This window comes from Sphaeramia orbicularis, chromosome 18 (assembly GCF_902148855.1).
Source record: "Sphaeramia orbicularis chromosome 18, fSphaOr1.1, whole genome shotgun sequence".
NCBI lineage: Eukaryota > Metazoa > Chordata > Actinopteri > Kurtiformes > Apogonidae > Sphaeramia > Sphaeramia orbicularis.
Genome location: NC_043974.1, coordinates 31,868,819 through 31,893,464, shown reverse-complemented (window position 1 = coordinate 31,893,464; position 24,646 = coordinate 31,868,819). Strand labels below are relative to the sequence as shown.

Genomic DNA, 24,646 nt, shown 5'->3' with positions numbered 1-24,646 from the left:
TGGTACATAAATGATTCATAAGCAAACAAACCACAAAAATAAATACATAATAATAATAATAAGATTAAGAAAACAAAGGAAATTAAATAATACATGCTCGAAAAGGAGTAGGAAGAAGTAAAAACTTATATACTCCTACCCTCAATTACTATTCCTTATGATCACTATATAGCAATTATTATTTTGAATGAATGTCAATATAATAATAATAATAATAATAATAATAATAATAATAATAGTAACAACAACAATAATAATAATAATAGTAGCATAACAATATCATACATCCTTTTTCCTATATACGCTAATATGATAATGCCCATTTACAACTTATCCTTCCAGATATTAATAAAAACTACGAAACAAAAACAAAACAAACAAAAACACATATACATATATAATACATATAATATTCTCTATTGTCCTCTATAGTAATATAGTAAATATGTATTCATATATCCATATTTAAACTAGATATTATCAGTACATATATGGCACAGCCCCACCATGAAAAACAACCGGATTCCCCCTCAGGCCCTTTCCTCTCTGTATTTTTTTTTTTTTTTTTAATCATTTGTTTGTATTTGTTTTTAAACTGTTTGATGTTTGGACATTGTTTCAGCTCCACACTCAGTCTGTTCCATAGTCTTACACCATTATTTGATAAACACAATCTTTTCTTCGTGGTTCGACATCTTTGTATCTTAAAATTTGTCATTTCCCTTCATTTATACCCTCCCTTTGTTTCCTGAAACATTTTCTGTAAATGGTTAGGTTATAGATTTTTTCTGGCTTTGTACAAAGATTGTGCTGTTTGGAATTCAACCATATCATTAAATTTTATTATTTTAGACATTACAAATAGTGGATTGGTGTGTTCATGATAACCTACATTGTGGATTATTCTGATAGCTCTTTTTTGCAGTATGAAAAGTGGATCTAGTGAGCTTCTGTATGGATTGCCCCACACCTCTGTGCAGAAATTTAGATAGAGTAAAACCAGGGAACAAAACAGTGTGTGGGGTGATTTGTTGTCTAAAAAGTGTCTTGCTTTGCCCATTACAGAGAGGCTTCTGGATATTTTAGTGCAGATATGTTTAATATGCAACTTCTTAAATGTGACCCTTAAATGTGTCGGGGTTTCTTCCAGTGGATGTAAAAGTGACCCTGTGTTGGGGTTTCTTCCAGAGGATGTAAAAGTGACCCTGTGCTGGGGTTTCTTTCTTTGGATGTAAAAGTGACCCTGTGCTGGGGTTTCTTCCAGTGGATGTAAAAGTGACCCTGTGCTGGGGTTTCTTTCTTTGGATGTAAAAGTGACCCTGTGCTGGGGTTTCTTTCAGTGGATGTAAAAGTGACCCTGTGCTGGGGTTTCTTCCAGTGGATGAAAAAGTGACCCTGTGCTGGGGTTTCTTTCTTTGGATGTAAAAGTGACCCTGTGCTGGGGTTTCTTTCTTTGGATGTAAAAGTGACCCTCTGTTGGGGTTTCTTTCAGTGGATGTAAAAGTGACCCTGTGCTGGGGTTTCTTTCTTTGGATGTAAAAGTGACCCTGTGCTGGGGTTTCTTCCAGTGGATGTAAAAGTGACCCTGTGCTGGGGTTTCTTCCAGATCACAGTGCACCCCATTTCACCACTAGAACCCCAAAGGATGTTGTGCACATGCGCGGTGAGCCTGAATCTACCGGACGGCAGAGGTAGGGAAGGGAGTCCTAATGGCGGAGAATGTACGGTCGCCTTTTGACTACCGGGAGCCACCGACCCTCGACAGCGACGGGGATGGGAGCAAACCGCCGCCGCCACGCGGGTGAGTACCGCACGGGGAGCCTCCGGTTCCGCCTCTTCCACGGCTGTTTGTGATAAAGCGCGGATTTTAGCCCCAGACGCACGCTCGCGGCGCGTTTGTTTAGTTAACGCTATAAGGCTCCGTTCGCGTGCATGATTTCAACGTTATTTTTTGCAGAAAACGGACCAAAAGAAGTGATTTATGCTCCGTTTTAACTCGGGGGTGATTTGGGCTGTGGGTGCGCACCTTCCCGTGGCAGCCTCCGTTCGCAGTTGATTGACATTGCCGGATTTTTGACGCTTTGACGGCGCAGAAGTCTGGTGGTTAGCTGCTGGATGCTAACAGCTAGCCGAGGTTTAGCAGGCTTGACGTTAGCATGTCCCCAGCAGCAGCAGCACTCATCATTCATGTATATTAGCCGCCGTCTGGAATGTGTCTGATTTCTTAGCATGTCTGTGTTTTTTCCCCATTTCATTTCTTTTCTTTGTTTTGCGCAGTAAACCAGCCGTGTCAGTGGTATCCAGCTCCTCACACTGCTCGGCTGCTCAGCTGGTGCCGATCATGACTTGTTCGGCTTTGAGTAAACAAAGTTGCTGATCACCAACAAAACGCATCCGCAAACACTTCACTGTCACCATACGGACTGAACCACGAAGGCTTTGTCCTGTTAAATACTGTCCAGTGAATGCATCTATAGTCTGACGTGGTTGAATAAAGGGGTGTGGCTATTCCTTGTATTTTTATTAAAATAGGATCATAATCCAAATCACAGCTTCACCACTTGTTCACAGATGCTCACTGGCAGTTCCTTTTATATCACTGAATAAGAGAAAACACTTAAGTATCAGTACAAATACCAGCTCTTACACATTTCATTAATACTGTTTTGCACAGGGGTGTCAGACTCATTTTAGGTCAGGGGCCACATTCAGCCCAATGTGATCTCAAATGGGCTGGACCAGTAAAATATTAATAGCTTAATGAGCTGTAAGTAATGAGCATTGTCTTCATGTATAAGTGAAATTAAATTATGAAAATGTTTACATTTGAACATTTTCCTCTGAATAACCTGGAAAAACCTAATGTGCCTTAACCCTTTCATGTGTGAATTATGAGAAGTTTAATCAAGATAGTTTTTTTCCTGAGTGTTTTTATTCCTCTTTAGGCATTAAAAAAATGCAATTGGGAAAAAAAATGAACTATTTTTTTCATGGAGTTACAAAAATGTCCACTCAGCTGGACACTGTGTTTAATTTTTGAAGCAAAGAAACATGGATTTACTGATATACTGTTTGAGAACATTTTTAATGCTGCTAATCTGATGTTTTGTCACATTTTAACGTACTCTAATACTAGTTATTACTTACTTCATGGACATAATATGCAAAAAAAAAAAAAACCAACACCTTTTTGTTAAAAAAAAGCTGTTAATTACAGTCTAATAACGATATCAGGCATTTTTTTTTTACACTTAAACGTATCACTGCAGATTAGGTTTATAAAGAACAGCAAATTTACAATAACAGGATGATTTGCAGTGTATAGGATGATGCATAAGTGTCCACTGTGTTGGCTGATATGGAACTAAAACAACAAAATTAATGAATATCCAAAGGAACAGCTGGAGAATAACTGTCCGCTGTAGTGACCACTATGCATGAAAGGGTTAAGAAAAGTAAGTTAAATTTTAACATTATGCCTCAACTTACCATTTATACATGTGCATTATAACTTACACATCACAGTGGATCTACAAATACACAAAACATTTATTAACATTTGGAATTAATTAATGAATTCATGTAAAATTTGGAGTTTGGGACTAAAATGAGTTTGACACCATTAATCTTCAGTGTACCAGAATGGAACCTTTGGCAGGCTGACTTTGAGGGCCATATATTTGACAACCTTTGTTTAGCAACAATACTTTTTTTTTTTTTTTTTTTTCATTTTTGCACTTCACAGTTCCATAATGTTAAACACCTATTCACCATGACTTGAAGTTGTAAAAATGTGCAACTACAGTTTGCACAATGCATGCACTGACACTATTTTGTTTTACTCCTTAGATGTTTATTTACTTATTAATAATAAAAATAACAATAACCTTTAATTTACCAGAAAAAAATGACTCCGATTGCACAGAGATTAAAGGTCTCATTTGCAGTGTCTTTGCCAAGACAGCAGTAGCAGAAGTTACAGAAAATAGAAATTTTAGTCATGCATCCACACTAAAAACATTCATAAATCATAATAAAAATCAGTGCACTGCCATACTAAAAATATACATATGAAACACCAACAATAATTTAAAAGTATAATAAACAGTGCTCCTTAGATGTATCTTAAAGCAGCAGATTCAGTGAGAAAAATGTATTATTATTGTTATTTATCCTTTTCCCATTCATTTCAAATGAATTTGAATGTATTTACAGAGACCACCTCCTTCATTTTTTGTTTCATTCCACATGTTAAATGACATATTTTAAGACTTGATCGTTCAACAGCACGATTTGGTGAAAAAGCCATATTACTATTGTTACAGACAATATTGTCCTTCTGATTTGAGTATATTTGTATGGCTATGAAGGGAAATCCACAGATTCACAGACACATTTTTCCATTCAATCATCTAAACTTAAACTGTTATACTTAGTACCTGTGTCTGTGTTCAGTGTCACTAATTTTACGATATCTTCATCCGCACACTGGGGATTGAAATTGCAGCCTTTTGTGGTTGTATAATTGCACAGGGTGACAGTTTGTTTTAAATTGCAGCTCTTTTTGTGGTGGTACTTAATTAGACATTTCTGACATTTTCTTTCATACAGCTAAAGAAGGGACTATGTTTACTCAAAGTTAGTGGTACCAGACCAATACCTTGTCTTCAGTACTCATTCCTGAATGATGTTTGATAAAGGATTTTTGATACTAATTTTCCACTTTGTTGTAAAATGATAAAAGTATAAGTATTTTTTTCAGCTCCTTGGACTTTCCACACATTCTAATCCATTTGATACACAAAAATAAACCTCTTTGCCACAACTCAAAATGCTAATATAATATCATTAGTAAAAAAAAAAAAAAGTACCAGATTTATGCTGGTGCTGATGAGATATACTCCTTAGATATTGAAACTGGTTATCAAAAACATTCTCAATATTTGATAGAGCATTTTTTTTTAATAACCTGGTTGTAAGAGGCTGAGAACAACTGTCTGCAAAGAATTTTGGCTCTGAATTGTTGTGTTGCATGTTGGCAGTTGAACCAGAAGATACAAAAGCAGCAAATTCTTCTCATGTTCTATTAGAACTAAGGAAAATGTCGTATTTTCAGTGCATCTGGGGGTCCATAAAATGACATAATCAGATCTGTTATAATTACTTAGTTTTCCACCGTTTACCTGGTGCTCTTTAATGGTGTCATCTCATTGTGCCCCATTCTTCTCCTGCTAGGATATCACTGGACTATAATATTCCCATTATAATAGGTATATGTAAACAGTTATTAGACCTACACTACAATGGTGGCATTTACAGAAAATATAATACTGAATTATTATGATGAGGAGTGTTAACATGTATTTCAAAATTGTGACAGTTCTAGTCCAAAGTCTTAAGAAATGATTGTAGTGTTGTTGAAGTCTGTTGACAATGACAAGTTAGAAGCCGCTGTCCTTTGTCAAAGAAAGTGTTCATATGACAAACTTTAGGTATAAATCACATAAACATAAAGTTCCCATAAAAGGAAATTCCTACAATCACCCAGCATTGTCCTGTGTTTGCATCAGTAGCATCACCAAAGATAGACTATAGGTCTTTCACATCGCTTATAGTGTTCCTGTCTTTTTTCTTCTTATTGTACCTTAACTTACATACATAATAGTCTCAAAAAGTCTTGAATTTAACTTGTTACATCATGATTTTTGCATGAAAAGTACCAATGTTGATTATAAAGTAAAGGGAATTGGGCAAGCAAAGCTGAAGAAACAACAAATTATGCCATATGACAGTTATTTGAAATATTTGAGATCATTTTTCCATAAATATTTCCATTGACATTTTAATTTCCTCACGTCATCTTCTTTTTCTGCTTTGAGATTTAACAGAGAACTAACACTTAAGCCGTTTATTTGATTCTACAATTGGGTTTGTATCTTAAATCCATGTCATATCTGCCACACAACAGTTTTTATTAACAAAACTCGGAAAGAAATACCAATAAATATCTGGTGCCTTTCATGTCATCTATGTGCCTAATATGACTGCTACTGGACTGATATGGTGGAATGAATTCACAAAATGGACAATAATGTTGCTGCTCAGCTCATAGTTCCATACTGTGAAAGCCTTAACAGCAAATATGCCGCCATCACTACCGCCGCCTTCGTCTGGAGTTAAGTAGTTCATAGCTGTACTGTTGCTGCCAGTGAGTCACCTTCTTTTTAAAATCAGTCTCTGAGCAGACTCAAGTGTTGCTTTGCCACAGGTTCCACTTGATCAGTTCGTTCCATCCTCCCCTTCAGTAACATCTCCAGGATGAGACTCTGTGTCTGTTTGAATGTTGTCGTTATGCTAAATGAAGCAGTGATTTTGTTTTTGCAGACGCGTGTGTGGGAGAAAAAGGAAGGGGACACCTGTGAAGGTGTGTGACCGAGCGTATGTAACAGAAGATGAGGAGGAGGAGAGCATGTCTGAGCACAGCTACAGCCCCGGTATATGGAGACACACACACACTGACACACACATGCAGATACACACTGACACATACACACTGATGCACATACATGCAGATACGCACTGACAAACACACAGACACACAATGACACAAGCAGACGCACACTGACACACACAGACACGCGCAGACACACACACAGTCACACACACACACACATACATGCAGAGACACACAATGACACACTGACACACACATGCAGACACACACATAGTCACACACACACATACATGCAGACACACAATGACACACACACACACATTGACACAAGCAGACACACACTGACACACAGACACACGCAGACATACACACAGTCGCGCAGACACACACACAGTCACACACACACATACATGCAGACACAAATGACACACTGACACATGCAGACACACACTGACACACACACACATGCAGATACACACACAGTCACACACACACAGACATGCAGAGATACACAATGACACACACTGACACATGCAGACACACACTGACACACACACACATGCAGATACACACTGACACAGACCCACGCAGACACACACACACACACACATACATTATGCAGACACACAATGACACACACACATTGACACAAGCAGACACACACTGACACACACACAGACACGCGCAGACACACACACACACACATACATGCAGAGACACACAATGACACACACTGACACACACATGCAGACACACAATGACATACACACACATGCAGATACACACTGATACACATACTTACACACATGCAGACACACTAACAAACGTAGACACGCACACACTGACACACACACACATGCAGACACACACATAGATACACAATGACACACACACACTGACACGCACATACACACATGCAGACACACGCACAGACACACACTTTACCACCTGCTGTTGTGTCCATTGTGTGTGTGATTGTGTTGTAATTAGCAGGGCTGTGTATTAAGCGAACACACCTTCCATCTGTCAGACATCAGGCCTTTGGCTGATACAATGATCATGTTCCCTGTGTCTCAGGTGAGGGCCAGTATCCAGAGGGTGCAGAGGACCGACTCCCTCCACCCGGCAGCCCCTACTACCTGCCGGATCCCACTCAGCTTTGGTAAGAAACACCCTCAGAGTTGGACCACACAGCAGAAAAATGTATCCTGATAAATACTGCACCGGAGCTGATACTGAGTGTTCTGGATAACCTTAAATGACCCATGTTTAGCAAATGTCAAGTGCTTCAATTCAACTTCCACATTTAATTTAAGCACCTGAATGTAGACTGAATGTTAGTTTGTATGTGTAAGTATAGACATAGTTACAATAAATCAATCAATCAATCAATGAAGTGCCTAATTATATAAAATAAAAGACCAGGAATAATTCACATAATCGGTCACATAAACCACAATGATTATTTTCTTGGTCATTTAAAAGAACCAACATTGAAGAGCATCATTGACATTAAGTCAAACATACAGTAACAGATAATATAATGTCTGCACCCCCCCACCCCCACAGTGGTGTGTGCAGTGTTGGTTTATACATCATTATAATAATTTGATTATAATGCCATTTGTTCTGCAAAGTGTCTGATTACATGACACTGTGTTGTTCTGAGTGGTGTTTCAGTTACATTGCTGTTATTTTTGTACTCCCAAACAGTAAGTCAGGTCATATGGTGACAAAACAGATTCATATTATCCAGTGAAAATACCATTTGCTGGAACTGTGTGACTAATTAAGTTTGCCAGTCATGTCTCACCTGCAGAAATGAGTTTTCACTGACATTGTGATGTCACTTGTTAAATGATTGGCTACTCGCACTATTCTACAATCACCTGTTTGTAAACCAGGGAGGGGGCACCCTGGGTTTGTTCATGCAACAGAATTCTACATATTTGATTTCATGGCCGTTTAATGCATTTAAATGGAGCTATTGAATAGTTTTCTGATCGCTATAGATGAAGTGTTTGCAGTACATAGTTGTCCTCAGAATTATTCATACTCCTGCCATCTTTTGTTTTTGTAATGAAATGAATGAGTTTCATCAAGTTTGTTTGTGACTTATATATGATACACAAGTGAGGGAATAACAAATGATACTTGAAGAAACACTTTGTTTTAGGAGTATTTTATTAATGGATTTCCAAAAAATTATTCATACCCTAGGTTTACTAAATCCAGTGTCTCTGAGTGGACCAAAATCCCATGGGAGATATAAGAGAGCCTGTGGACACTAACAGGAACCATCATCAAGAACAAAGGCTACTCTGTTGACTATTAAGAAAAGACATTGGACCAAGTATACTGAGGGTATGAATAACTTTGAACATGGCATTTTTTGGAAATCCACTAATAAAATATTCCTGAAATAAAGTGTTTCTTCAGGTATCATTTGTTGTCATTCCCTCACTTGTGTATCACATATAAGTCACAAACAAATTTGACAAAACTCATTCATTTCATCACAAAAACTAAACATCACAAAAAATGGCAGGGGTATGAATAATTCTGAGGACGACTGTATGTCCACATTAATTATCACACTGCCTATGACCTCCAACTCACCTTAATAAAGGCGCTTGAACATGTTTTTGCACTAGAATGACACTCCTAAAGTGAGCTTATGTTTGTCAGTGTCCCAGAGCTTGGGGAGGAGGGGGCAAGTGGTGTCCGGGGACCTGTGCTCTTCCACCCGCCACCTAACTGTCGAATTCGAGAAGTCCACTGTGGGACTCAGGTGCGGCTGGTTGTCATAGCGATCCGTGACATCGCCAAAGGGGAGGAGATCACAGTGGACTACAGCCTGACTGACTGGGGCGAGAACGCCATGGTGAGTAACATACCTGATTGTATCCACAGTGAAGTAAATCAACCTGAACACGTCATGCTGCAACTGTTTTGCTGCTCGACTCAACTCACATGGTTCTTATTTACACTCAAATTTCACTGATGGATATCTCCCTGTAAAATGTTATATTTATACTGGTTCTTGGCACCAACCAGTATATTCCAGTACCCTGTTTCCCTCCACACTCATTTCAGAGGACTGGATGCAGCGCTTACCTGCTTTTAAATTTGGTGTGTTTTAATCACTTAAATGTCAGACAAGAAACAAATGTCATTTTTCATGTTTTTTAATGAATATTTTCTACACAGATACACTGCTCTGCTAATATTTATCACATGTAAATAGTTCAGTGTGAGTTTTTACTAGTATAGTGCAGGTCTGGGTCTTTTCTTGATACTATGTTTGTTTTAATGTGATTTTTGTGTCTGACCAGGAGGAAGAGGCCGGCCCCCACCCACTGTCCCTGTCTGTTTCGGATTACCTTACCCCTTCCTGGTCATTATCACCCTCATCGTCCCCCCTCACCCACTCTGAGCCCAGTGACTCGGACCGTGAGGAAGACGAAGAGGAGGAAGACGATGATGATGATGACGATGATGAAGAGGAGGAAATAGAGGAGATACGAGGTCGAATGCTCCGGCGCCGCAAGAAGCGCAAGATGCCCGCAACTGTCAATGCGAAGAAGAAGACCACCCCAGCTTCCTCCAGGGGTCCGGGACGCCCCTGCTCGTCCTTTTCGCGCCCTGCACCTGTTGCTCCCCCAGTCCGGTCCCAGTCCCAGTCAGTCAGCTCCCTGACCCCCCCGACCACCAACATTAACAACAACATTAACATAAACATCGGCAGCTCCAGCGGCGCCGCGGTGAGCCGGCGGCAGCACTGCCCGTACTGCGGCCGCCACTATCGCTCTCTGGCTCGTCATCTGGAGAAGCACCACGCCAACCAGCCAGAGGTCCGAACAGCCATGGAGCTGGCTCACCTCCACAGCTCTTCAAATGGCAGCACCTCACACCCCCACCCCTCCTCATCCTCCTCCTCCGCTCCTCACAGTCATTCCTTCGCCGTCCCTCAGCCCTCGGCCTCAAACCCCCCTCCACCCTCCCTTTTCTCCAGGGAGAGGGAATCACCAGCCACTCGCTCCAACCCCGGCAACGTCTCGTTCTCCCTCTCGCTTTCTCCACCTCCTTCAGCTCAGCCTGCAGCCGCAAAGAAGGGGCCGAGTTTACCCATGCCTACCGCAAAACGCACACCACCCCCTATGGTGTCCCGGGTAAAGAGTCCATCACCTCCACCCCCCTCGAACCCCAGGAGAGGACGGAGGATGAAGAGAGAAAAGCTTGAAGAGCAGCAAAAGGTGGAGGTGGAAAGCTTGAGAAATCAAGAGGAGCTGGTGCCCCCTCCCACTCCAGAGCCTGACATAGACCCAGATGAAGATCTAGAGTTGAGTGGAGGAGAAGACGATGCACCAGAGGAGAAGAACGGAGAGGCTGTAAGGTAGGAGTCAGATTTCAGACCCATTGAACCAGAGCTGCCCTCAACCAAAGAACTTCCTGACTGACTAATAATTGATTAGTCATTATATGTAAATAATTATCATTTTAATAATTTAAGATTATGACACAGGACTTGTTGAATATTTAACTCTGATTGGTACAATTTTGATTCTTTATAACAGAACTATTGCTCTGACAGTAGAAATGTTAATGATACTGATCGTCTCACAACAACCAGCTAAGAAATTGTCTAAACATTCAGAGAGTAACTACCACTACTTTAAGATGTTTGTGCATTAACCTTTGTGAATTAGTCTAGTGGTGAGTATTTCTCCAGCGCTGGGTTGTGAAAATGAACTTGTAAATTGGCTACATATTTGTCTCAGATGAAATGAAGTGTTTGAGTTTGATGAACAATAGGTGAAAGTTTCACGTTCTTGGAATTGTTTATCTTCTCAAAATGATTCCACACTCTAGATTTCCCTGCCAAAGTGTATAATTAATCAAATAGCAGCATATAAATTATAATGTTCATTCATTCACTTCCTGTGTGAGTTGAAGGTCCAGAAAAAAATGACATGTTTATTGGTGGTGTTTCCAGGCTCACTGGTGTTGACTCTTTTTCCTGTCTCTCCTCAGCGCTCACAGACATCACATGTCCCCGCTCCTCTCGTCTCTTTCCTGTTTGGTTCTGTATTTGCGGCACCAGCAGCACTCGTCGTTCCTGTCTTTAACCCGTTCTCCTCATTCCGCTGAGGCCTGGCGTCTGCTCTGCCACTCCAGCCTCTCCCTGCTCATCCTCTACAACCGCCACCGGGAGTGTGAGGTGGCTAAGCTCACAATCCAGGACTACCGGAACCGTGTCACCCCCCAGGCCAGCTCCAGCACCAGCTCCCCCTCTGGCATGGAAACCCTCCTGTCCCCCTTCGAGCGCCAGGTGCTGTGTCCCCTCCCCCGGGCAGGTGTTCTGGGTAAGAGGGGGCGCGTCCAGCCACTTATCCTCCCCCCTCACTGTGAGTCTTGTCTGGACCTCCTCCTTCAAACCAGCCCCAATGTGGGCGTGGACCCGGAGAGCCCCTACGTCTTTTCTCGACCCTACCATTCTCCTGCGACCCCTTTGAGGGGCACAGACCTCCTGAGAAACCTAGCGCGAGCCAGCGGGGCAAAGAACCCCAGCGCTCTGACGGCGACACGAGTGCGGCGGCAGGTAGCCATCCTGACTCAGCTGCTGTTATTAGAAGAGGGGGAGGGGCAAGGCGGGGCCACCAAACGGCTGGAGGACTTTTTGGAACGCGAGTACCATGTCACACAAAATTGCTCCACCATTGTGCGAGATCCGGCTCTGATGGGCCGTGTGGGTCGGGTCGTTCTTTATGGAGAGAGGGAGGGTGTACTTTTCAGAGGGATGAGCCTGCAGCACATCTGTCTGGAACTGGATGGTAAGGCCTTACAAAACACTATCACATTTCACTACAGGGTCTCAAGGTTAGTCATTGACTAGACAAAGCTGAAACTCTGACCACCTTCAAAGATTTTAACACTTAGCTGTTTTAGATGTTGTTCAGTACAGTTTAGGGCTGCACGATTTTGGCAAAAAATAAAATCCAGATTTTTTCCTCTAAAAACTTGATTTTCGATTTCGATTTTTGGGTAAAACTACAAAAGACAACAGAAATCAGCATGTCATTTTCATGAGCAGCCTACAATGCAAGGCACTGCTCCGACCTCAAATCTGGGATGGTATTACATGATGAACCTACAGAAGTTTTTTTTTTTTTTTTACTACAATACAGTGTCCAAATCAGAGCAAATACTGATGGTTTTTATAGCCTTTTTGCTTCCAGATTTATCGAACAGCTTTAAATAAAGTTCAACATCTTTCAAAAAATAAATAATATTTAGTTTTGTGTTACAGAACTTACATTTGTGAATGAAAAATTTAGCAAGAGAACTAAATTAATTATATATAAAAAAAAAAAATGTACGGTAGCCCGCAGGCGCGTGGCCCGGAGGCACGAGAAAGATGAAATTGATTTCACAATTTCCCTTTTTTAAAAAATCGTCCTAATTAAAAAATCCGATTTCGATTTAAAATCGATTAATCGTGCAGCCCTAGCAGAGTTAAAATCCATTTTAAGACTAAATAAAGAGGAACTGCTCAGTTTTATTTAGGGACTTTCAAGTGTTACAATGAAAGCCTTAGATTAATAAATGTGTCATCATACGATTTACAAAAACATTTATTATTATTTTCCATTGTTTGTGAAAACAATGCTGATTTGACCTATTTTGTTTTAGTTTGTGTTGGTCATGGTGGTTTTTATTTAATATTTGCATTTTTGAACCTATTTCTGAAGAAACAAACCAACTCTTTCAGTTTTTTAAGGTAGCATCATCATTTGTTTAATATCTCAATAGAAAACCTAAGATTTTTTTTTTACAAAGCAGAAAGAAAGGGCATTTTTTTCAGTTTTCCATTAGCTTTTTATATTTATTTTTAATCTCTACCCTATAGTGATGTCTGGCAACTCGGGGGATTCCTTTTCAGAAGATTCAGAGGTGGAGGAAGAGAAGGAGGAGGTCAAAGAGAAAACTGAGGTGATGGTGAAAAAGAAAGGACCAGGTCGACCTCCACGGAAGAAGAAGGCGCCCAATCCCCCTTCGGTCAGCCCTACGATAGCCAACGCCCATAAGAGGAGAACAGTTCCACCAAAATCAGGTAACAGTCTGACAAAAACACTCTCAGTCAATCTCCTGAGGTTTGTTTGGATCCTGTTTGACTGATTGTTCCGCTTTAACCTCCCAGGGAAGCGCGGCGTATTGAAGCGTCCCTGGTCAGAAGCTGAACGTGTAGCGGTGGAGACTCACCTCAACAGGAACCTCATGGAGCTCCGCGTTCCCGCAAAGGCCGACTGCGAGCGCTGCTTAGAACTCTGCCCGCTGCTGGTGAGCAACCAGCGAGACTGGAGAGCCATCAAATTTTATGTCCACAATCGCATCCAGCTACTGAAGAAGCAGGGACGGAGAGAGAGCGCCGCTTCGGTGTCGTAAGGCGGAGTTGAGGCCGAACAGATGCCTACTGTAATGTATAAACCACCAGCAATCACAGCAGAGGTAAAAACTCTACGTCACATCGGGGTCCAGATACTTTTCCTTTGGCATCTTTCAAATTTATCGAAAATGAGGCGCATCTCAGAAGGGATTAGTGTAATAAAACTTAGAAAACAGAACATTGACACTCGAGGTTGGGTTGCCCAGCGTCTGTTTTTGAAGTGTATTTTTTTTTACGTGGTTGTACTTAGAAGTGTGAGTTCAGACACAGTGAATGCTGTTTTTTTTTTTTTTTTTTTTTTTACAGATTATTTTTGTCATTTTTACTTTACATAAGGGACGGTAATAAAAAATCAATATGTGAGGTGTCTGGAGCTTTAGACCACTTAACTGCCACACCATAAATAGGCCTAGAGTGTAGAGTTCCCACTGAAGGCTGATGACCAAACGTGAATGTGTAAAGCTTTAGAGGAATAACGGTCTTTAAAATCCCGAGTCTTCAACAGCTGAGGTGCATACGAATCTGTATAGTTTGTGTTCCATGTTGAGTAGCATCGTACCCGGTCCCCAGTTCCACGGCACCCAACTGATGAGTGTTTTTAAAAAAAAAAAAAAAAAAAAACATTCTTCAAGGTTTTGGACTATGATTCACCTGTGAAGTGGTTCGTGCATACCTCTATACCATGATCATAGTCAAATGAATATGTATTAAGGCATGTCTACTTGAATTTATTGCATATCAGAATTTTTAAAAACTGTTTATTTCAGAATCAACATATGGTCTTATTCACAATGTACATACTTACTAATCTATGAAAAGTATACAGTAGTGATTACAAAGTTAGTATTGTGTTATGGTGTAAATATTGTAAATACTACCTGTACTTATTAAAGTGTATGACATTTTGCTGTGTTTTCTTAAACTGGGTTGTAAAGTGAATTTTACATGCATTAGACCGTGACATAAAGAACATGGAAATGAGCACATTAGTACAACATTCTACATATCGTCGGCTTCCTGATAAAACCTGCTAAGTGACATTTTTGGTTGGGAATAAAAACCTGCTATCTCCCCTATTATAGCTTCAAATTTCAGTCTCCTGTGAAAGTTGTTTACATTCCATCATAACTACTAACATTAAAGAAACAGATATGTTTTGTCATATTTCACAGTTTCCTGTTATATAAACAGTTTTTTTGTTTCTCCTGTAAAATTTGCCAAAAGTCACATAGCAGGTTTTATCGGGAACCCAACGGTATTTACTATGAAAAGTGGACAAAAGCAGTATACATCAGAATAGTACCACAAACAAAATACTTCAACAAAAAGCTGCAACCAAATGATTTATGAACATAGGTCTTTTTTTTCATCCTAACAGTCAACACTGGCTAGAACACACTCAAATGCCATTTAAATGATCAATCAGTACCTTAATAAATGAACATGAATGTCTGGCAGTATGCACAATAATACAGTACGGAAGAGAACTTTAAAATGATTCTGAATGAAAATGATGCAATTAGTAAAATTTACCATCAGTGGTATAAAAGAACTTAACATGATTAGGATTAACACAATAGATATCACACAAAAAACACCAGCAGTCACTGTCACTGCTAAATTATCACACATAATAAAAAAATAATATAGTTCATATATGGTGAAAAAATAAATGTGAAGTGGCAGTAGCAGTTTAAATGAATTAAAAATAACCGTTTTTGGTTCTGTCAAGATTAAGTCATTGATATGCAATAACAGATTAAATATAAATATCTACAGTATTGTTACAAATGTACAAACATTTTTACCAAACTTTTACTTCAATTAAAATGTAAATTCTTAAATATTTCACCCCACCTCGACTTAAATTAAATACAACAATTATTAATTCCCTTTTGCGTCACTTTTTAAGGAAGCAAATTGTTAGATTTACACTGGAGTTCTTGAAATAAAAAAGAGCTACTACCGATTGATGGTATAACCCAGTTTGATTTTATAATAACCTATAAATAATGACAACTCCAAAATTTTCTATTTGTTTTAGTAAAAAAAGTGAAATTACAATAAGGTAAATGTTCACATCTACCATCTATCCTTTAAGAAAATGTGAATAACATGAACAAATTGCAATTTTATCAATATTGTGCCTGTTATTAAATGTTTTGTGTATTGGTAGATCCACTGTGATCTGTAAGTTGTAATGCACATGTGTAAATGATAAACTGAGACATAATATTCTTAAAATTTCACTTGTTTTCCTTAATAAATTTGAGGTTGTTTACATTTTTTAAAGGACAGTTTATAGATGCAAAAATTTCATTATATAATTTAACTTTTTTCACTCTAAAACATACACAAAAGTTTGCAGTTGTCATTATTTATAGGTTATTATGTTATTATATTACTGGTTCGACCCATTTGAGATCATATTGAAGTGCATGTAGCCCCTGAACTAAAGTGAGTTTAACATCCCTGGAGAAGAACCTTAGAAATATTTAGATCTAGAAAACCTAAAAATGAAGATACTTTTTTCCTGTTTTTTTTTTTCCTGTTTTCATAAATAGTCTCTCAACCAGGAAAGAAGTTGATACTAACTGCTTTTGTCAGAGAACTTATTTTTCAGCTGTTCTAGAACTATGAGTAAAATAAAACCCAGCTTAATTAAGTGTCTTCAGACCCTAAAACTAGGTTTTTATTTGTTGATTCATTAGATTTATAGAATAAAAATCATCAAAACACAGACGTGACATTAATGGAAAACTCTGATCATAGTGATTGAGGTGTCATATAGCGCTCGATGAATGATTTAACCCTTAAAGACCTAAAACTATTTTTGTGTCGACTTCAGAAGGAGTTTTTGTCTACATTTATAACCATTTATTATAATATTTATCCAAGACATTTTGCATTTTTCAGTAAAAATCTGTTATCTTCCTCTATTTTATTCACAAATTATGTACATGTTCGATAAAGCTCAGACGCTCTGTAGTAAACGTGGAAACACTGTCAACTTCTCCAACTATTCACCAGTAAAACCCACGGAGTTTGATAAATGACAGTGACTGCAGATCAGGAGTGTCTAACATATGGCCCGCGGGCCAAATCTAGCCCACCAAAGGGACTGATCTGGTCCTTCAGTGCAAAATGCAGTGCAAAAAAATTACACTGAAGATACAAGTAGTCAAATGTGTCAGGGGCCCAATCATAAATGCATCATAATGACCTAGAAATGGTGGCAAAACCAAATTTTTTTCTACTTTTTTGAGAAAAGGAAAAAATATTGATGAAATATTGACATTTACAAACTATCCTTTCACAATGTGAATAACCTGAACAAATATGAACAATGTGAAATTGATAAAAAGAAAAATAATTGCAGTTTTAGCAATATGCTGTAATATATAAATTGTGCTAATATTAAGCTAAGACATAATATTGTTGAGATTGCTATTATTCTTTAGAAATTTCAGGTTGTACAGTTGTTCCGATTATTCACATTTTCGTAATGTAATTTTACTTAAAACAAATAGAATAGATTATTTATTTGACCCACTTTAGGTAAAATTGGGATGAACTAGAATGATTTTACAGCCCTGTTGTAGATGCTTGTTTTTACATTCATTTGATAATGTATTCTGTTGAAAAAGTCACATTTTTTCATATTTCTATTTTGATCTAATAACCTTTAAGTTTACTCTTAGGTTTTATGAACACCTAAACAATCAGTAAATTAAAAATATAGGAAAATACAAAATTTTTGCTGAAAAAGGAAAGGTTAAACGTTATCAGAAATCATTTGGAAGCTGCCATAAGTATAGTTTGAAATCTTTAAGGGTTAACTAATCAGAGGCTTTAGTTTTCTATTGAACACACTCTTACCTAATGTAAATACCAACTTTCCTCAAATAACAATAATTCTATGCATATTCGTGTTAGTTTTTCCTTTAATTTGTCACCTATCTGTGGTTACTCAGTGGGTTGTGGTGCTGAATTCGCTGTGGGTTCGGGTTCGTCATCTGTTTTTCTATGGATTACCTCCATCGGTGCTTTATCACCTTTACCAGGATTGAACAGGGGAAATACTTCATGTGTGAACTGAGCCGTTAAAGTACCTATGAGGGTCTTCTTTTCTACGTCATAAAAGGAAAGCTCTCCGTTGTCATAGTTTAAGAACACACCCAATGTCTTCGGACTGGACTGAACCTGGACAGAAACTGCCGGGTTGGTGCTGAACTGGAGGGTTCCTGGTTTATTTGGAGAAGACGACAGGAACCAGAACCCGTTACCCGCTGTCGGAGGGAAGTCACAGTCCGCAGGAATAGGAGACTGATTTGTAACCCCTACCCACCAAGACTGCTTAGGACCTATTTGATTTTCTGCCGTTTGATTTCCTCCAATACACAAAGAAACCTCCCAGTAGTGTTTTCCAGAAGAAAATCCAGATGTTCCCCTCACAGCTGTGGTACAGGTGACATGCTGTCCACCAGGATCCTTAGAGTCTCTTAGTTTATTGCCTCTGAAAGTGAGAAATTCATTCTTTGTATCTTCAAGTCTGACATTAACTGTTGAAAAAAAAAATTTGGTCAGAACACAATCTGACTAACAGATAACAGAGGTTTTACTAATTGTGACCATGTTATTACCGTAACACTCGTTGGCCTCTGCAAATGCTGTGGGTGAAGATATAACAGACAACATAAACCTTTGAGTATCTTATAATCATCTCTACTACAATCACTACTGACAGTTTTGGGTCATAATACACTGAGAATCTTACCGTGTGGAAGAAGCTTCTCACTATCTGAAAAATATGAGAAAAACACATTATGTTTTTTCATTGTACATAATAAATCTGACGTTTTGTCATTTATAGTGAGTCTCTTACCTTCAGCATTGTGACTCGTCGATTTGGATTTGTTTCTTAAAATGAGATCTGAAACCATATTTTAACAAATTAATGTTACGATAAGAAATGCTGAACTTATCGCAAACTTAATTTACACAGGTGCAGTGTGTAGGATTTAGGAGGGGTTCAATTTGCAATATAGTCTGGTGGTTGTTTAGGTTTTATACGGTTAATTCAGTCTAATTTAGTTAGAATTCATCTGACAAAAACCAAATATTAACCTTTATATTTGAAGAACAGGACTCCGAGAATGACCGCTATCAGAAGTAGAGCGAACAGCACCCATCCAGCCGCTGAGGATCCTGACAAAAGAAGAAAACAAACACAACAGTGAAAGCGGTGATCAAGCGGTAACACATGGACACATTTGGTGTTCCACAGTCTCTGTCATGTAATCAGAGTAACTTATATGCATGTATTAGACATATTCGAGTAGGTATTTACAAGCACTTGAATATCATGTATAACAAAATGTGGGGAGATCAAATTTTTAGGTAAAAATTTTCAAATTACTGTTCGGTAACAAGTGGACTTGAAACAGACATGAATATTTTAAGCTTTACGCAAACATTAAAAACATTTGGTTCTCGACAGAAATTGATATGAAGTAAAACAAAACCTTTTAGATATTATGTTCAACTATGCTGAAAATAAATTTTGGAGTAAAATATTGAAAAGTGTCATGAAAATGTGGTAACACGTGAACAGGTTGCCATAGTAACACATGGACGACTCTTTACCATTGAATGCATCACCCAAAATGTTGACTTACGTTTTAAAAGAAGCCTGATATAATCACAATGATTTATTTAATGTATTTAATACTAACACAGTGTTATTTACAACTTGTGGTGGTCCATACTGAGAGAGAGAGATAGATAGATTTACTTTATTAATCCCCAAGGGGAAATTCAGAATACAAAATGCAGTCACTGCTCCACAAACACAGTCATACCACATCAACAATAAATAAATAAATGCAGAGTATAAGTAGCTGTGAATAAGTTGGATTATAAAGAAAGTAGAATTAAAAGACAAAAATAGGACCAATGGCCCTGTAGTTTACCGGCCAAATTAAAAGCTTTGGGACATGTATCCAGATACCATTTATTCTCACCCAGTTCTGTGTATTTATTCTATTACAGAAATAACCCATGTTTTGGTCATATTCCAATCAGATCTGTAGAAAATTCAAATTCCAACTTGATATCATTGATACTGATTTATTGGATCAATCCACTTCCTATCTCTTATAATGGGGAAATTTTTCAAAGTCACACCAAATCCAGAATCAGATCCGGATTGAAATAATATCAATACCTTGTGTTGACATCATCATACAGAAGCTGTATACCAAGTTTGAAGTTAATCAGAACTGGAGTTTGGGAGAAAAAGACGATTGAATTTTTTTCCCCATAAGAGCCCATGTTAAATTTTCCGTAAGTTCCCAGATCCAGAAGAAGATCCTGATCAGCATGTGGCCATTATATTTTGGTCATCTCCCCAGCAGGGATGTACTGTAAAAATTTACACAAGATATCATTTATATTTACTGAGTTATTGCATCGATCCACTTCCTATCTCTTATAATGGGGAAATTTTTCAAAGTTGCACCAAACCCAGAATCAGATCCAGATCCAAATAATTTCACTAATTTTTGTTGACATCATCATAAAGAAGCTGTATACCAGGTTTGAAGTCAATCAGAATAGTAGTTTTGGAGAAGAAGACGATTGAAAGTTTTGTAATGGACAACAGACAACGACGACAGACAACGACGACACCGCATGACGACAATAGCTTACAGCCTGTTGGCCGGTAAGCTAAAAAGTGTTTTCTACCTATTATATAAAAACATAAAAGCATACCCCCCTCCCCCCAGGACAGAAGTGTTCCTAAGCTTCTACCTCCTATACACAAAGAGTAATTTCTCGGTAACAATTCACAGATAGTATTTTTAAATGTGACAGATTGAATACATTTAAAAAATGTTTAGATATAATTTTTAGCATCAAATTCGAGCTATATTTTTTATGTCTGAGGCATGGCTATGGTGTAAAGAGTACAATCGGTAAAATCAGTTTTAACTTTTTTCTACAAGTGGTATTTTTAAAAGGATAACAGTTCCATAAAACGGAGATCTTAAGCTAAACTACAAGAGCACTCGGAGAGCGCAGACCTCCGCCAAGGCAGATCAGCCCCCACCCCCCCAACCCTCACCACCAAAATTTAGTCATTTGTTTCTTGTGCTACTATCAACATTTCCTGAAATTTTCATCCAAATTCATCCATAACTTTTTGAGTTATCTTGCACACGGACAGACAGACAAACCAACGCCGGCAAAAACATAACCTCCTTGGTGGAGGTAAAAATGAGCGCACTGGATAAATGATGTGTGCAAATGTACTTTTTCATGTTGATGTTCCTTTTGCTTGATCGGACCTGACAGTGAGTCTGGTGCACAGATGTAAACCCTCTGTACCTTGGTTAGGACTGAAGTTCTCCAAGCGCAGCCTTCCCTCTACGGCCTCTTCACCAGCCAGACCCACTGAGCAGGACACAGTGGACGATCTGGAGACCTGGATCCAGCTGTGGACCGACACCAGACCGGAGGCTTCTTTTGTGGACTTCAGACCTTTAGGCGTCAGATCCTGCTTCTGATCGGACCACTTCAGCTGAGGCTCTGGATACCAGCCCTTGGACTCGCAGCTCACACTCACCAGGTCGTCTTGGTCACGTGTGACTGAGAGCAAAGGCGAAGCTCCAGATTCTACAAGAACACAGATAGAAAGTTCAAACCAGGAGGTGGTTCTGTGCAGTCGTCATGTGATTTTGTGTATTTATCCTGATGCTCACGAGTCACGATCAGCTGCACGATCTCACTGTCGTAACCCTCATCGCTGCTGACGTAACAGGTGTAATCTCCTGCATCCGCCAGCGTAACGTTGACCAGCTTCAGGCTCACATCCCCGTCCTTTAACCCACCAGACCCTGCATCCTTTAAGCCAAAGGAGACCCGGCCAACGTACGACGCATCCTGGGAGTCTTCCACCATGGTTTTGGCCCGGTACAGCATGACGGGGGTGTCGAAATTCTTACGGAACCAGCGGACCTCCAGGTTTTCTGCGCTCTGGGATGGACTGAGCCAGCATGGTAGTGTTGTCGAGTGGTTACTACGCACTGAGACCGACGATTTGACCTGAACCACAAATCTGTCCGAGACTGAAAAATACACAACATGAATATACGTAAGATTTCTTGCAACATGACAAAAGTTATGATATTTTCCTTTAAATACCAGCATCTGTAAATAATGAAGGCCAATTGCATGGTTTGTCATTGATTGAATAACAACCTTAAAGGCCTAAACAGCCCCCAGAACCAAAAGCATCTACTGACCCAAAATATTTAATAATGTATGACCCACATAATCCTATCAATACATGTAAATAATTGGTGTAAAATACAGTTTGTCATCTTTTCATGGTCATCAGATATGACCCATTTGGATGTTCACAGGCTTCGTAGTTACCATGGAAACACTATCATCTTCTACAACACTGATTCACCAGTAAAACCCATGGAGTTGGATCAATGACAGTGGATGGAGACAGTTGGTTTATGTTCGGTTAATGATAGATTTTGCTCTAAAAAAAATGTCACTTTTCTTCATTTTTCTGTTTTTGATAAAATAACCCTCAACTTTAATCTGAACTTTTATGAACATTTACATGATCAGTGAATTAAATATGGGAAAATGCATGATTTTCACTTAAAAATGCAAAATACAGAGGATAATATTACAATAAATGGTGAAAAATCACTTAAAGGTTAAAAACAGAGAAAAATTCATTTAGAAAAGTCACAAAAGTAGCTCTGGGTCTTTATGGGGTAAATATAGGAAAATCCCTGTTTTTCACTCAAAAATGCAAAATACAAATATATATATAACTGTTACCATTGTGATAAATCGATTAGGAAAGGTAAAAATGTAGGGAAAAAAGAATTTGGAAGTGGCTGCATGGTCATCAGATATGACCCATTTAGATGTTCAGAGGCTCTGGAGTGAATGAGGAAACTTTGTTATAGTTTCAAGTAGTTTAATAAATAAAAGTGGGTGTAGACACTTGTTTTTATGTTCATTTATTGATGCATTTTGGTTAAAAATTCACTTTTGTCTGCTTTCTCTTTTTTGATGTAATAATCTTTGAATTTACTCTGGTCTACATTTGTAACTTAACCCTCTGGTATTCCGTCCAGCAAGGCCCTTACTAAGCACCAAGTGTGCCTTTTTGGTACACTTGTGGAATAATGTCAACAAAAAAAAAAATTCATACAGTTTGTTTTTAATTCTTTTACACTTTTTTCTATTTCATCAACTTGAGCCGTAAATAAAAATACCAAATACTCAATAATTGTCACATTTTTTAACCCTTTAAATGCTGTGTTTGTAATGTAAACAAACCATTTTTTTGGATGCAAAAAATCCTTTTTTTTTTTTTTTTTTCAATATACTACATAAAAAGTGGATCACATATTTGATTTTTGCATCCTGGCATATGTCAATGATTAACTCCAACATTGGTTAATTTGCATTATTATTTTTGGCGCTAGATCAAATGTACAAAAATACTAGCATCTGTCACCAAGTGTGTGTAAAATGCACACCTATAAATCAAACTATTAAATATTCTATACTGATTTATTTTTCTGCTCTAATTTGATTTTATTTTTGTAAATCAAAGTCAGCCCTAATCATACATATCAAATGGAAGAAATAGTGCGTTTTAGGCACAATTGGGAGACAGATGCTAGTCTTGTAATTTTCTTTTGTTTACAATGTGCAAACTTTAGTTGGAGGCCAGAATTTTAAAGATCTGGCAAAAATGAACAACTTTTGAATTCTAACCTTATTTAAATTGTGAAAAATAATATGAAGTTTTTTTAAAATGAAGTGCAAAGTGTGCCTAAAAGGCAAACCTAAATACCAGAGAGTTAAATATAGGAAAACACCTGATTTGCACTGAAAAATACAAAAATGCAGGGTATAATATTATTCTAAATTTGGATAAATCACTTAGTAAAGGTTAAATGTAGAGAAAATTCATTTGGAAGTCACCGCAAAAAAAAATAGTTCTAGGTCTTTAAGGGTTAAAATATATGCAACAAAAACGAAAGTATAAAAATGACGAGACCTGACTTGAAAAATGTAAAAAAAAAAAAAAAAAAAAAAAAAAAACTTACCCGGTGCAGCTCGGGACACAGAGGTAAAAGGAGCTGCCATAACCCACAGAAGGAACAGGTGTGGATCTGTAAACAACACATGGCTGCAGGCGACTCACTTCACACAAGCATAAATTTAACCAGTTCGGCTGCTGTTCACATCAGTTCCCATCTTTCAGCATATCATAAACAACAGTACAAACAATACTACATAGATGTAATCAATCTGCAAAGTGTGCATTCGGTGAATATTAAGTTACAAATGTACGGGTCCGTGAACGCAGCACAGTGCGCACAATATAATAAATCATTTTCTTTGCAAATCATGCATTCGTTTCCATTTTAGGCTTTTTTTTCTCAATAAAACAGCCACAGCTTTACTGACTATAACAGTAAAACGGGATCAGTTCCGTCATTCATATCTGGGCCTACCCATTTTGTTGGAAAAAAGACGAAATCTCCTGAACACAGCTGTACACAGAGCAGTCCTCAGGGCTGGAAAAGGAAAGAAGAGGTAGAATTCATAAATGCAGGTTTGAAATCAGCTCCTGCGATTTAGTTTAATTGTTCTTTCTACTATCGAGGTCGACGTTTAGGTGTGTCGTGGTCGGCGGG

General features: G+C 38.4%; 2 protein-coding genes across 3 annotated transcripts; one reads left to right on the top strand and one right to left on the bottom strand.

The window, feature by feature from the left end:
* Positions 1 to 1,639: 1,639 nt before the first annotated feature.
* On the top strand, positions 1,640 to 14,806 carry LOC115438726 (uncharacterized). Of its 2 annotated transcripts, none has more exons than XM_030162513.1 (8): positions 1,640 to 1,801; positions 6,385 to 6,494; positions 7,532 to 7,616; positions 9,143 to 9,338; positions 9,790 to 10,850; positions 11,489 to 12,288; positions 13,398 to 13,568; positions 13,656 to 14,806. In XM_030162513.1, the coding sequence occupies exons 1-8, from the start codon at positions 1,710 to 1,712 to the stop codon at positions 13,898 to 13,900; spliced, it is 2,760 nt and encodes a 919-aa protein (XP_030018373.1). In that variant the 5' UTR covers positions 1,640 to 1,709; the 3' UTR covers positions 13,901 to 14,806. The 2 variants fall into 2 exon arrangements, with proteins under 2 accessions (XP_030018373.1, XP_030018372.1); XM_030162512.1 differs by having other exon boundaries at positions 1,644 to 1,801; positions 13,365 to 13,568.
* A 1,545-nt stretch (positions 14,807 to 16,351) lies between these two features.
* On the bottom strand, positions 16,352 to 24,646 carry LOC115438209 (butyrophilin subfamily 2 member A2-like). The gene is made up of 9 exons (XM_030161651.1): positions 24,464 to 24,646; positions 24,053 to 24,118; positions 21,665 to 22,030; positions 21,291 to 21,578; positions 19,029 to 19,109; positions 18,787 to 18,834; positions 18,679 to 18,702; positions 18,545 to 18,571; positions 16,352 to 18,463 (listed from the first exon to the last, which is right to left on the bottom strand). The coding sequence occupies exons 1-9, from the start codon at positions 24,465 to 24,467 to the stop codon at positions 17,868 to 17,870; spliced, it is 1,500 nt and encodes a 499-aa protein (XP_030017511.1). The 5' UTR covers positions 24,468 to 24,646; the 3' UTR covers positions 16,352 to 17,867.

Coding starts and splice junctions, on each gene's coding strand:
- LOC115438726 (XM_030162512.1), top strand. CDS start 1,710: ATGGCGGAGAATGTACGGTCGCCTTTTGACTACCGGGAGCCACCGACC. Junction 9,339..9,789: donor ACTGGGGCGAGAACGCCATG/GTGAGTAACATA, acceptor GTGTCTGACCAG/GAGGAAGAGGCCGGCCCCCA. Junction 13,569..13,655: donor AACAGTTCCACCAAAATCAG/GTAACAGTCTGA, acceptor TTAACCTCCCAG/GGAAGCGCGGCGTATTGAAG.
- LOC115438209 (XM_030161651.1), bottom strand. Junction 18,835..19,028: donor CCTGTTCTTCAAATATAAAG/GTTAATATTTGG, acceptor ATATGGTTTCAG/ATCTCATTTTAAGAAACAAA. Junction 18,464..18,544: donor AGAGGCCAACGAGTGTTACG/GTAATAACATGG, acceptor TTTTTTCAACAG/TTAATGTCAGACTTGAAGAT.